At 33.4% G+C, this 14,210-nt stretch overlaps 1 protein-coding gene and 1 long non-coding RNA gene across 2 annotated transcripts; one reads left to right on the top strand and one right to left on the bottom strand.

Moving 5' to 3' along the window:
* Window positions 1-570: 570 nt before the first annotated feature.
* Window positions 571-9,722, top strand: LOC114400059. Its single transcript, XM_028362717.1, has 3 exons — window positions 571-1,059; window positions 1,176-1,417; window positions 9,414-9,722. The coding sequence occupies exons 1-3, from the start codon at window positions 771-773 to the stop codon at window positions 9,720-9,722; spliced, it is 840 nt and encodes a 279-aa protein (XP_028218518.1). The 5' UTR covers window positions 571-770.
* A 1,220-nt stretch (window positions 9,723-10,942) lies between these two features.
* LOC114402836 lies at window positions 10,943-12,906 on the bottom strand. The gene is made up of 3 exons (XR_003664537.1): window positions 12,537-12,906; window positions 12,159-12,446; window positions 10,943-11,171 (listed from the first exon to the last, which is right to left on the bottom strand). It is a non-coding gene; the product is annotated as an uncharacterized LOC114402836 (long non-coding RNA).
* Between the last annotated feature and the right edge of the window lie 1,304 nt (window positions 12,907-14,210).

The raw sequence follows: 14,210 nt of genomic DNA, 5'->3' as shown, positions 1-14,210 counted from the left end.
CTGACTTAAAAATATTTAGAGGTGAGTCTTCCAGTTTTTGTAAGTTAAGGAACTTTTTTTAAATTATTTAATTGGAGTAATAATTTTTTTTGTTAGAATGAAGTATCAATGTACTAGTTTAAGTTTAATAGAGCAAGCAAATAGATTTTTTTTATTTTTATCATTCACAAAATATTTAATTGAAGTAATAATTATTTTTCTTAGAAAAAAATTTTAACGTGAAGTTTAAGCGTATTAATTTTTGTAATTAGGTTTTTTACTTTGAAGTTATTTTAATTATGTTTAATTATTTACAAATCTTTGTTGATGGTTTTTTAGGCCATACAAATATTTACCTGATTCCCTTCTAGTTTTTTAAGTTAGAATGAAATTTTAATCTGTAGTTTAAGTTTAAGTTTAAGTTAGTAGATGAAGCAAGCAAATACACTTATTTATTTTAAAACTATTATTGTTATGATTAATTATTTTTTAATTTTGTTCATGTAGGTATATCATGAATTCAATTATTACAGTGTTGTATTTCAACGGAAGAGTATATGAAGAGAATGATGGTGTAATATTTGAAGGTAGTAAAAAGGCGATTCAGATTAAACGCGGAATTAGTTTCAATGCTTTGAAAAAAAAATTGGAGATAAGGTAAAGTTAGAAAATAATGAAATTATTTATACTATAAGTTGTAGATTTTAGTTTCAGGAAAATATGTTGCCTTGCAAATTTGTGATGACGAAGATGTTGAAACTATAATCGAAAGTTTTCAACAACAACAACAAATGTCAGTTCTAGAATTGTACGTAGAAAAGGATGTTGCTGGTGGTTCTATGTTTCATTCTACAAACTCTGTTACATCATGTGGACATAATCTATCTCTTAATGAGTCGGAACTGCCAAGAAATATAAGCAATTTACATGATGATGAAGATGATGATGATGATTATCTTGCGTCTAACTCATACGTTGAAGAGTCTTTGAATGAAGATGATAGTGTTGATGGAATATTTGATACAGACGATGAAGTCACCGACATCATTGAACCAGTTTCAATTGTTCACCCAACAGAAGGTATATTTTATGAAATAAAAAATTAGTTGAATACATCTATCTTTTTATGAGAACTGTATTTAATGGTAACTAAATAAGAGTAGTTTATTGACCTGATTTTTTTTTTAAATTATTAGGTGCACAAGGAATTCAAAATCCATTTTGGAATGATGCTTTGCATTATAACAATATCAATTGGAGTCATCCGGAAGAGGACATTTGCGGTTTGGAGATGCCATCGACTTTTAATGTTGGACAAGAATTATATGTTGGCATGGATTTTGACAGTAAAGATGTGGTAAAAAATGCACTGAAACAATATGTGATGAAGGTGCATCAAAGTTTTAAGGTTGTTGAAACCAAATCGCACAAATATATCGTTTGTTGCCCCAACAACAGCGCAGAGTCTCCTTGCCCTTTTTATATGAGGGAAATTTTATCTAAAAAAATTGATGCATGGAAAGTGACACAATGGGGTGTGTGACACCCTCTACCCCTCACATATATATTAATAAAGGAATAAAAATTCAAATATTAATTAAAAGTATTTTTAAAATATTTTTAAATACAAGCTTTTCAATGGGTAAAAGGCTCACATTCACTTTCTTCTACATCATATTCAAACTTGTCCAAATAAATAATAAAGTCATCTCGACTCAAAGAAAGTCATATAAGTCTCATACAATTAATATAGAACCTATATCCTAATGTCACATCCTATCAGAGCGTGGTGTTCCCGTGTCCTCTAGCATGAGGTTCTTCATAGTCATCCACCTATTCATCTGCTCCCCCGAACACAAGTTCAAGATCATCACAGGATCCAAACACAACAACACACAGGGAGTGAGTTATCACATTCCTAGCTAATAGAGAAACAAGACAATTAAATATACATATTATATAAATGAGATACCACTTGCTTAAACATAGCTCACGTAACTTCACCACTTCGTCATTCAAAATTCACTTTTCAATTATCAATCACATTACACAAGAATCCCACACTTCGATCAAGATATAATAACACATCAATTAGCAAGCATATGCAATAGTTATGCTAAGACTCAATTCTATATGCAATGTGGTACCATGTCAGTGAAAAACCACCCTGGGGCGCTTAGGAGTACATAACAAGACACACCACACAATGGGTTTGTCAGGTCACTCTCACTAAGTAAGATCATAGGGAGACCAGTCAGGGTCACGATGTTTTGCGAGAATGCTCCAACCATATGAGATCAACATAGGCTTAAAGGAGCACTCAAACCCGGTGACCCCCAAGGCCTACACTCCGAAGAGTCCGTCAGGGCCTCTCCCTCCTGATTCAGGTCCAACCCCTAAAATAATTTTTTTTACATGCAGACACTGCTCATGAATTATACAATACCCACGACCTTACACTCGTGTTTTAAACACGTTCAACACAATTGCGCTACGATTTAACACTGGTTCCTAAATAGGAAACCTACATTTTCTCTTTAACACTGCGCATCAACGCTTTTCTCAAGATAACGCTGGTCGGGTATTGTACAATTCATAGCTTACAACACAAATAATTTCACATCAAGTGTTAACTACACACTTATCCACAACTAGAACTCATTCACAATTTCACACCTCATAGTGTCACAATCCACCATCACATGTTTACACGTATCTTACAAACTAACACATGTTCAACTTTACACTTATACTCAATCTCAATAACAATATTATAATCTCAAAGCAACATGTTATTCTACAATTCATCACATACTCACAATTTGAATTATCATTTCATATCCTCAATATAACAATTTATATAAAAGACTATCACAACATGAGAACTAAAACCCCTCAAATAATATTACACAATTATATCCAAATCATAGATCCAAATATACAAATATCAAGAGCACAATTTATCAAGCAATTTTCATCAGGACATCAATATTTTATTTATAATCATAAAAGAAAAATTGCAATTTAACAAACATCCCAAAATAAAATCCCAATTTAATCCTCTAAGGATCCCTACACATGTTCTCACTAATCCCCAACTGTGAATAACTCATCCCTTACCTCTAAGCGGGCTCACGTGTCTTCAGCCAGCGATAGCAACATCTCTAGCGGTTCCCGGAAATTCTTTCAATTATTCATCCGACTGCTCCGATAGAATTCCCAAACGTCAGAGAGGCGGAGAAGAGATTGAAACCTCCACTTGTACTGTCTTCATACGATTCCTTTTTCTCCCTCCACGAATATTATCTCGCAAATCTCAACGGTGGAAGCGTGAGGAATTGAATTTCGAACAACATATCCAAATTTCACAATAATCCAACGGTTAACGAAACCGGGATCGTAGTTTTACCAAGACAGCTCTGGGTTTCTGCGGGAAAGAAAAAGGCTACAATACGAAGGGCTTTTCTCTCATTTCAGACATGATATCGAAATTCCCAACGGTGAGAATGCTCGGAATTGTGTTGCGAACATGATACTCAAATTTCACAACGATCCAACGGTGAACGGGTTCGAGATCGTCGTTTTTCTGAGACTGGTTTGGTGGGCTGCGGGAAAAAGAAAGGGTTTTGAGAGGAGAAGGGGAAAAACGAAAATGAGGCCAAAAGGAGGCAGCTGACTTAACATAACTATTTATACCTAGGGTACTCAACCTATTATTTGCTCTATATTTATTTATTTATTTATTACTAAAAAGCTTTTTAAATTTATTTACGAAAAATTGGGATGTTACAGGGTGGACCACACACATGTCTAAATATGAGTATGACACAAGACCATGAGAAGCTTGATTCAGATTTAATTGTGACTTGCGTAGTAGGTACGTTTTTTATGTTCATATTATCCTACTTTTGTGTTATTTGTTATTTTAATTTATTATTTGAATTACAGGCATGATCAGAGAAGATCTATCAATAAAAATTTCATTGATTCAAGAAAGGATAAATAGTGAATTTTTCTATAAGGTTTCATACAGAAAAACATGGATAGCGAAACAAAAGGCGATTGTAATTGAATATGGCGATTGGGAAGAGTCATATGCGAAACTTTCGTCATGGCTAACACACATGCAAAATCATTTTCCTAGCTCTTATTTTCAAATACTACATGACGATTTTATTGTTGGTAACAGGGTGAGTCGCAAACATCATCAGTTTCATAGAGTATTTTGGACATTTGGTCAATGTAAAGAGGCTTTTAAGTACTGTAAGCCAATCATACAAGTTGACGGCACACATTTATATGGGAAATATCGTGGGACCCTGTTAATAGCCACATCACAAGATGAAAATGGTGGTATTCTTCCTCTAGCATTCACTGTGGTCGAAGGTGAAATGTTAACAGCATGGTCATGGTTTTTGGCCCACTTGCATGAACACGTCACAGATAAGAATGAAATTTGTCTAATATTTTATCATCACGCGAGTATAAAGTCTGTTGTCGCTAACGAAGTACTTGGTTGACAACCTCCCCACGGTTATCATGTGTACTGCGTCCGACACATAGCGAGCAATTTTAATCACAAATTCAACAACGTGAAACAAAAAGAGATGTTCAAGAAATTGGGTAAGGTTTATTTTATACATGAAGTTAATTTAAGTTTCATATTTACCTATAACTTTTGATGGTAACAAATTTGATACAGCGTACACTCCTTGCAAGCATGTGTTTGATCAAAACTTAGAAAAATTTCGTCAATTGAGTCCAGCCATAGCAACATGGATTGATCGCATTTCAAAGGAAAAATGGAGCATGGCTTACGATACATCTGGACGAAGATATGGTCACATGACAACCAACCTCTCAGAATGTGTGAATAAGGTGTTGAAGGATTGTCACAGCATACCGATAACAGCGTTGATCAAGTCAACATATAGTAGGTGCCGAAAGTACTTTGTTGATCGTGGTCGCCAAGCCCAAAGACAATTAAATGAAGGACAAGTATATTGTTCTAAGCTTGTTAAAGAACTGAGAAAAAATCAAGAACAAGCTTGTTTGTACATCGTTCGCATGTATGATATCCACTCGACAAGGTTTGAAGTAGAGGAGACCTTCAACCTTCAATCCTATAACGCAACGTGGAGGACAAAAGTGGACAGTTAACTTGAATGACCATTATTGTCAATGCGGAAGGTATTCTGTGCTTCACTATCCCTGTTCACACATTATTGCAGTTTGTGGTTACGTGAGCATGAACTGCTACCAATATATAGATGTTGTTTACACAAATGAGCACACTTTAAAAGCATACTCCGCACAGTGGTGGCCTCTTGGGAATGAAGCGACAATTCCCCCTTCTGATGATGCATGGACACTTATCCATGACCCAACTACAATTCGTGCGAAAGGTCGGCCAAAATCAACAAGGATAAGGAATGAGATGGATTGGCTCGAACCATCTGACCACCAACAAAAATGTAGTAGATGTGGAGCAGAAGGGCACAATAGGCGTCGATGTCCAATGCAATCTGACCATGGGAGTAATTCATTTAATGGATTTATGTATGTTAGATGAGTGACTTGTATTGGTTGAGGTTCTGTTCAATGTATTTACTTTGTGGTGTTCAATGAAATTGTCAGTTACTTATTTTTGAATGTGTACTTTTGTCAGGAAATTTATACATTACTTATTTTCGAAATTGATACTAAAGGAGAACTATCTACAATGTTGTACTTAACGGTATTCAAATTGATACTAAAGGACAACTATCTACAATGACAAACTATGGACTTAGTCATTATGGACTATTTGGAACAAGGACTAAACCCTACAGAATAAACATTACAGAATAAACCCTAAACACTACAGAATAACACCTAAGCCCTAAGCCCTAACCAGTAACCCATAAGCCCTAATCCGTAACCCCTGAGCAAACAGGAAGGTGGAAAAACTCCAGACTCATATGCATCTAATGAAATAAAATTACATTTAGAAGTTGAAATAAATGGAGTGGATCAATCCAGGTTGAGTGACATTAGTTATTTTCTTTTGTCTACCTTAGTGCACATATGGCATTGATGTTCATGTTAGTTAGTAACATTAGTTATTTTCTTTTCTCTACCTTAGTTTTGTTAACTTTATTTATTATTATAGTTTGATGCGCGACATAAACTGTATCCATTAGTAAGTCTTAATAAACTGCATATGATAGATTAAGTGTCAAGTTCAAATGAGAAATATACAACAACATATTTAAACAGAGACATGCAAATCATTCATTTTGGTGTCCGTGATGTCGTGAGGATATGCCACATGGTCGATCTCATCTTCGTGCTTGGCGATCAGGATTTCTCCTATCCCGATGTCTCCCCGCTTCTACTTGGTCAGCCTCAGCAGAAAATTTGTGACGCAAATCAACACCTAATAAGTCACCCACATTAGGTATTGGTCCTGGTACATTCCATTGTGTACCTAATGGGGCATTAGGTGTTGGAATTGGGCCATGATATTGTTGTGAAGAGGTCATAGTCGGCCATGAAAAATGAGGATGTGTTTCCGCAACACCACCGAACGAATGCTCGCTTACAGAAGTATAAGTGTGATCACCCTGAAAAGGATACTGATACATCTGTGTCGGATACTGAGCAAATGTTTATGGCATGTAATACATTCCATGGCCACGCTCTGCCATTTGTTGGGAATATTCTTCCGCTTCAACAGTCTTCCTTCGTCTGCCTATGCTTTGAGTTTCAACACTTGACTGAAGAATGTGAAACTCTTGTGCTGAAAATTGATGCTCTGATGCTGGACCATGTGACACAGGCTCAGTGATTCTCTCTTGCTCTTCGGATAAAATTGTAATTTTCTCCACATAAGGCACGAGATCATCAACTGTCCTTGTATTCCTCCCTTGAGGAGACACCATGTATTGTAATAACACCGCAACTTCAGCCTGCAATTATTAGGGTCAGAAAATTAATGGGCATCATTAAGAAAAAAACATTTAAAGTTAAATATTCAAAAAAACAAAAAAATACCAATGTAGTTGTGCTTGCATTTTGTGGGTCAACAAACATCTTTGTCTTTCGCCTATACCAGACCATGTCGGAGTTAAAGCTCAATAGGCCCTCTTGTCGGGGATAAGCATCGACCCTAAAAGCATGGTGATTGTTAATTCCACTGATTAATCATTGGGGCGAACAATTGACCCCAATTTTCGTCATGTTTGCCTTTCATGTTATGCCATGAATGTTCAAGGGTTGCGAAGGAGACTCTGGAATTGGTTGCTACATTCCAAATTGTCTCAATACTCTATCCGGTTGGTGCCACTCAATAACTTGGAAACAAATTAGTGGCACCACGCGACACTTCCGACTACACAAATGGGAGACAACAATGACATAATAGTTGCTGTGTAAGGCTTCCACACAAACTGCATATAACAACATAGTTGTCAGCATTTTAGTAAAATAACACATTATTTTTTATTTTACAAATACAATACCATGTTCTTACCTCATGACGTTTCATAATATCCAACTTGCGACGAAAAACTCTCACATCATCATTGCCGATATGTTGATTTCCACGTCGTAGCCACCTACAAAGATTAAAATTTAATATACCCTAAAACCATTTATTCTTTTGAAATGAAAGACGCTTTTAAAAATGACTAACCTGTGCCCGAGTGGTTTAATTTATTTTCTACTAGGGGAGGAGTCCTCTTTGGAGCCAAAGTTATACATCGTTCCCATGCCCACATTTGTATTAAGATGCACATACCTCCGATTGATTTAGTTTTATAATCGGTGACACTGCACATCTCTCTGTATAAAAAAACAAGTACGGCAAGTCCCCTTGATACGTGGGGACAACTCGTTTAATGTGTAATTTCCAGTCTTCTTCCCCATTCCAAACATGTTTAGCTTGCATCCATAATACGTCACCATGGATCGGGCCAGACTTAATTGTAATATTTGATAGACATGACGACGAAGATGTCATTGATACTGCAAAATAAAATATAATACAATAACTTCACAAAATAATTTATACATTATTTCTACATAATATAAATAAAACTAGACACATTTATAAAAACGTTATTAAATATATATAAATAAATTTGTAATAAATAACACAATATATACATTTGAATTTATATATTTCAATAACAAAATATATTATACAAATAATCAATTTTGAATATATTCTGCAGATAAATTAAAATACATGTAAAGACATATTTAAATAAATAACATAATATATTTATTTTATAATAAAATATATTATACAAATATTAAAATTTAAATATATTCTACAAATAATTTCAAATACATACACACAGACAAATTTAAATAATTAACATAATATATTCTACAATTAACAAAAAAATAATTAAATAAAATATGGACTAACAAATAAATTAAAATATAAACAAATATTGAAATGCAAAAAATTATTTAAAAAATATATATACAAAAATAATAATAATGTACAATGTACCATATATTTAATAGCATAAATTTCCTAAAACAAATAATATTAACCTACAAACTAAAAATAAAACCTACAATGCACCATATATTTAATAATGTAAAATACCCTATCATATATATATATATATATATATATCTTTTAAAAAAATTTAAACTAAAAATAATTAAATCAAATAATATCAACTTATCAACTCATTTATTTAAAACTGTACTATCTATATATAACATACAAAATTATAATACTAAAAAGACAAATTTACATGTGTGAAGTGCCTAATATTACAATTGTTTATTTACGTGTGAAGTGTCTAATATTACAAAAGCTAAAAATTTAGCTGTGTCTAAAATTTACGTATATATACCTAAAGCTAATATTAACTTGTGCCTAATATTACAAAAACTAATATTACGTGTGCCTAACTAAAGTATCACATATATATATATATATATATATATATATATATATATATATATATATATATATATATATATATATATATATAACACATAAAAAATCTCAGAATATATACAACAACCAAATAATATTTTCATACTAACTAACCTAACCTTCGAATACATATTAATACATAAAAATTAAGAACAAAGTACCTATTAATACTAACTAACCTAAGTTTGAAATACCTATTAATGCTAACTAACTTAATCTTTTTATAATATTAAGAACAGAATACATAAATATTATTTAATTCGAAAAATACTTACCAGGAATTATGGAGGAGAAAGAGCACACACGAAAATTGAAGAACAAAGGGCAGCACATTGGAGGAGAAGCTCAGGAACTTGGGGAGGAGAAGAAGTGTATGTTAACGAAGTGTAAGTTAACGTTGATGGAGCATTTTTTTTATAGGAGAAAAAGTAAATACTCAACGGTCAAAAGCACTGTTACTCTGCATTTTCATTTTCAGCTGCAACCTTAGCTCTTGCAACACTGCAACCCTAGCCCCTGCAACACTGCAACGCTGCTCCAAGCTGGCCTGAAGGTGTCTTGCCAATGGGAGAGGCGAGACCTTCTTCACGGGGCGTGTCTCGCCAATGGCAGCAGCGACATACCCTCCACGTCAGCTGTCTCACCATTGGTGATGGCGGCACCCATGCATGCAGGCCACGTTATCATGTTTCTCGCCATAGGTGATGGCGATACCTTCATCTCGCCATTGCTTCCGGCGACACCCCTACAAAAACAGACCCCCTCCGTTAATACTTTCAGAAGGGACCCTGTTTGGTAAATAGTTTCTAAAAGGGTCCCTCTGCGGTAAATTTGTCATTGCTTTACCTGGCTACGCCGGGGTATTTAATTACTTTTGGTGAAACAAAATATGTAAGGTAATTATGTTTGTTTTTTTCCCGGTGTATTTATTAGATTTTAATGTTTATTATTTATAATGTGGTACGTCAATAAAATATGCAATATATTGATCAACATTCTTGAGTTGTGATTCGTTATCTTTTGACCTTCATGTGCAACTCTATCTTTTCTTCTTATTTCCTCTATCTACTTAAAGACACCTTCAAACATTTCAAGTCCATCTACTTTACCTCTTGATTCTGTAATACTTGTCCGTATCATTTTAGTTTCTTTGGATGTTCTCCAGCAACCTTAACAAAGACACTCTCCTATTGCGCGAAATTAAATGCCACAACAAAGTAAATCCTACTAAATTTAAATGCAATGCATGTATGATATTTTGGCCTTTTTACATTTGCAAACATGAAGTACAATTTTTCTTTAACATAGTTTTAGGTAGTTTCAGACTTCTAATGCATCTTGTTCTTTAACATGGGAACTTCATTTAAGAATTTAGAATACATATGTAGTGAAGTTGCTATAAACCAACACATGATGAAGTCAAGTCTCTTAGAAGTTTTCTTTGTGTACTTTTTTCACGGATCAAACAAGAAAAAGCTACGACGAAATTAATCAGATAAATGGTGTTCAACTATATGAGGTCTCTTTGACAAAAATAGTATATTGTTCAATAAGGAACACAGAAAATTAGACTCATCAAAATGTCGCTGATGAAAATAGATATCAACTCGATATGAACTCAACTTATTGCTTTTGTTTTTAATTTAACTCTTCATTATAAATCTCATTGCATATATTAATCTCTTTAGTTTATCCTCGTCAAAAGTTGTATTATCTTTAAAAGCAACAGGTGACATTAAAACACTAGTTTAACTAAGAATCTTGCTTACCATTCCAAAAATTTCTCAAAGTATCATGAAACAATATTTATAGTCAAAGGAGGCAACATTAAAATTCTTGAAATAAATAATTGGAATTTTCTAAAAGCTGAAAAAAAATGCAAATTCATTTATACTTGCCGAAAGATGTAAATTTTATTATGAGGAAGAAGGGGTGATATTTTCAATTTTTTTAGATTTAATTTTTTTAGATTTCTAATCATTTCTTGAGACAAGCCTAGTCTAATAATTAAAACTTGGCTCAAGGAAGAGGACTCAAATGGATATAGTTTAGGAGGAAAAATGGTACATGCCGTCAAAGTAAAAATAGGACTATTAATCTAAATTGTATTACACATTTACACTTGCACTTGCTATAATATTAGACTAAATATATTTGACAGATTACGTCTTCTGAGGTCCTTCTGATTCAAGTATTTGAATAACCTGACTAAACACTATCCTTATAAGGAGGAGAGTATGTTCAGTAGCTGCATCAACAAAACAAATATTTTAAAACTAAAACCAAAAATTAAAAAACATAGAATTAAATCAGGTTTGAAAAAATAAAATGAAAGAAGTGGTTTGATCACGTTGGTCAGCGTATAGGGCCGAAAACAATGGTTTTGATGCGCAAGTTGAGGGGATCGGAAAGATAATATTAAAGTGGTTTGATCAAGGCAGAATTTTTCCAGAAATTTCTTTAGGGAAAAAATAGAAGGGAAGGTGACAAACATTTTGATTGGTTTGGTTTTCCAATTTGAAGCCTTAAGATGTTGAAAACAAGATCAATGCCAGAGCAGAGAATGGGAAAAGTTGAGAGCTTTGTGCTGGAATCAGGAAAGAAGAACTGAAGTTTGTACTAATAGAAAATAATTCTTACCTTGAGTATAAAAGGAAATAAAAAAGAATAGACATGGGATAAGCTTTTCGAAGTCAAGGGTCCAACCATTCAAAAATATAATTTCAACGACGCATTTGATCAAACAACATTGGTAAAATCACAAACTTGGTTCCCCTGGGAATCATTACCCACAAAGGCAAAATGAAAATTAGACATAAATCATACGTTAACACAATCTCCATATCCCATCAACCATATCATGAATCAAGATAAAAGATACCAATGTTTAGAAAAGTGGAAAAAATACGATACAACAGAAAAAACTTCAGAAAAAGGAAATGAAAAAATATATGCTTCAACAAAATATCTGTCACCGACAAATACAAAAAAAATAATCTAGTTTGAATTTTTTTTAGCACACACTAAACTTAGAAACACAGAAACAACACCGAGATACTGAGTAATGAAAAAATGAACAAAAAACCATTCTTTAGTGAAAGTGAGCAATGAGCAACTGGAGTTAAGTGAGAATAAAAAGAAAGCTTACAATGATAGAATTTCAGGTTAGAGAAGAAGTTGCAGACAATACCTGAGAAGACAAAAAGTGGGAGGAGAAATTACAAATCTTCTTTACCTATTGAGTGTCAACCTTTGAGCTTGTGATCAGGTAGCTCTTATTTTTTCACTCTCAACCCTACTTGTTTGTTGTTGTTGCTCATCTTTCTCTTCTCAACAGAGTTTCGGCATGGAATCTCCCAGCTCTCCTTTCCTCGTACATGCAAAGATTTTAGCTCTATTTGTTTATTTTAATGAGCAATTAGCAGTGCCAGCAAGGACCCAATCTGCCAAATTGTCGCTCTGTTTCTCAGCTCTCCTTTCCTCACTCAACATCACAAAACCCAAGCTAAGCCTATAGCCAAACCTGCAATGAAATCCAAAAAAAAAAACAAAAAGGAAACAAATAAGCCAAGGCATAACAATGACCTCACGTTCAGATTCCAATAATGTTTACCTGGCTTAACTTCATGATCATGAACTCATCATAAACAACATCCATCTTGTTTTCCGCAAATCAGGTGGCAATAGGGAGATGAGGAAGGGAATTGTGTGTCTGCAAATGCACACACGTTCCCTTTTATTGACCAACAAATCACAAGCTTCCCCTCCAAACGTAAATTTGAAATCCTATTACTCAAAATGATAATCAACAAGCCACTATCGAGACTTGACAATACTCTAACCAGAATCAGAAAAATAAAAAAATTTGACCCATTTGCAGTGTGAACAGAAAGAACCCGATTGCAGTGTGAACAGAAAAAAGCAAATTCCACCTGCAGGGTCACCCACATCTAAAAGTATCTTAACCCGAAAACAAAAAATGAGCCCGATTGCAACCGGAATAGACAAAGAGGAATCAAAATGAAAAGGCATATTAACTAACTTAACCGTTGGATATACTTAATTAGGCTGTTGATACCTGTCGAAACAAACAAAATTTAACATCCTTACGATCCACCAGCGAGGGGTATATATGACAACACACTTAGTTTTTTTACCAATATCTAAAATCACTAAAAATACAAAAATAAGATAGTAATATGACCAATGCTCTAAGGGAAAATCAGCAAAAACACTGAACAAGCTACAGTAAATTGTCTCTAACCGAAATCACACCTTTTGTTAAGTTATAGATATTATGCCGAGTTGTTGACCTAGTTTTTCAGAGATACTATTACATGCTACACAACAATGTATAAATCTTAGGTCAAGTTGCAAATCCCAAAACAATGTATTACATTGGAGTGCGAAATAAAAGTTTATTACATATAAATAGATTTGGAATAAAAATAAATTAATTTTTAGAATGTGATAAATAATTTTCGAAATCTGTATTTTGGTTGCTTCCAATTTTTAGTAAATAAAGTTAATGTAAACTATAACTAAATTTAATCTAAGTTGTATAGTATGTCTCATGAATAAAAAATTAAAATGTAGTTACAATTTAATTTAATAGGTAATAATTGTGATTCGAGAAAGTATATATCGAAAAAAGTATTAAATTTTAACCATATTGCATAGAATCACTAATCCTAATTCTCTCGTGAAAGCATAATGACTTTTAATTTCATGGAATGAAAGCATGAAAAGACATCTATTGTTCTTCTTCTTTTGGGTTTTACACTACACTAAAGGTTTATTTCATATAAAAAAACAGAATCGTCATCATTCATCGTTCCCACTCCTAATCGAAACATTATTGTTCGCAAGCAGTTAGGCTATTCTATTGACACTAACGACAAGAGAATAAATACCACATGGCTAAGAGTTATAGGAATCAATGCTCTAGCTTCATTTACCATTGGGAGCAGAATACCTAATAGAAAAGAAAGCTTTAACAGCTTTGCAGATTCCATTGATTTTGGAAAAATTTACCTATTCTGCCTTCGTAGACAAGGTGCTTTAGTGTAGAAGGAACCCAAATTCAAATATGGCAAAAAAACAAAAAAACCACATACATGCTTACTTGCTTCTTCATTTCAATTCAAATAAGGTATTTTGTGCATTTAACTATTTAAGTATTATTACTATAAAAGGTCTAGAACCTTTCAAATTTGAATGGAGAAAATAAACCCATGTTGAGTTTCTCAGTCAAATTGGTATTAAGGCCCAATTGACCCATTGAGTC

This window comes from Glycine soja, chromosome 1 (assembly GCF_004193775.1).
Source record: "Glycine soja cultivar W05 chromosome 1, ASM419377v2, whole genome shotgun sequence".
NCBI classification, from domain to species: domain Eukaryota; kingdom Viridiplantae; phylum Streptophyta; class Magnoliopsida; order Fabales; family Fabaceae; genus Glycine; species Glycine soja.
This window is presented reverse-complemented; position numbering and strand designations above follow the sequence as displayed.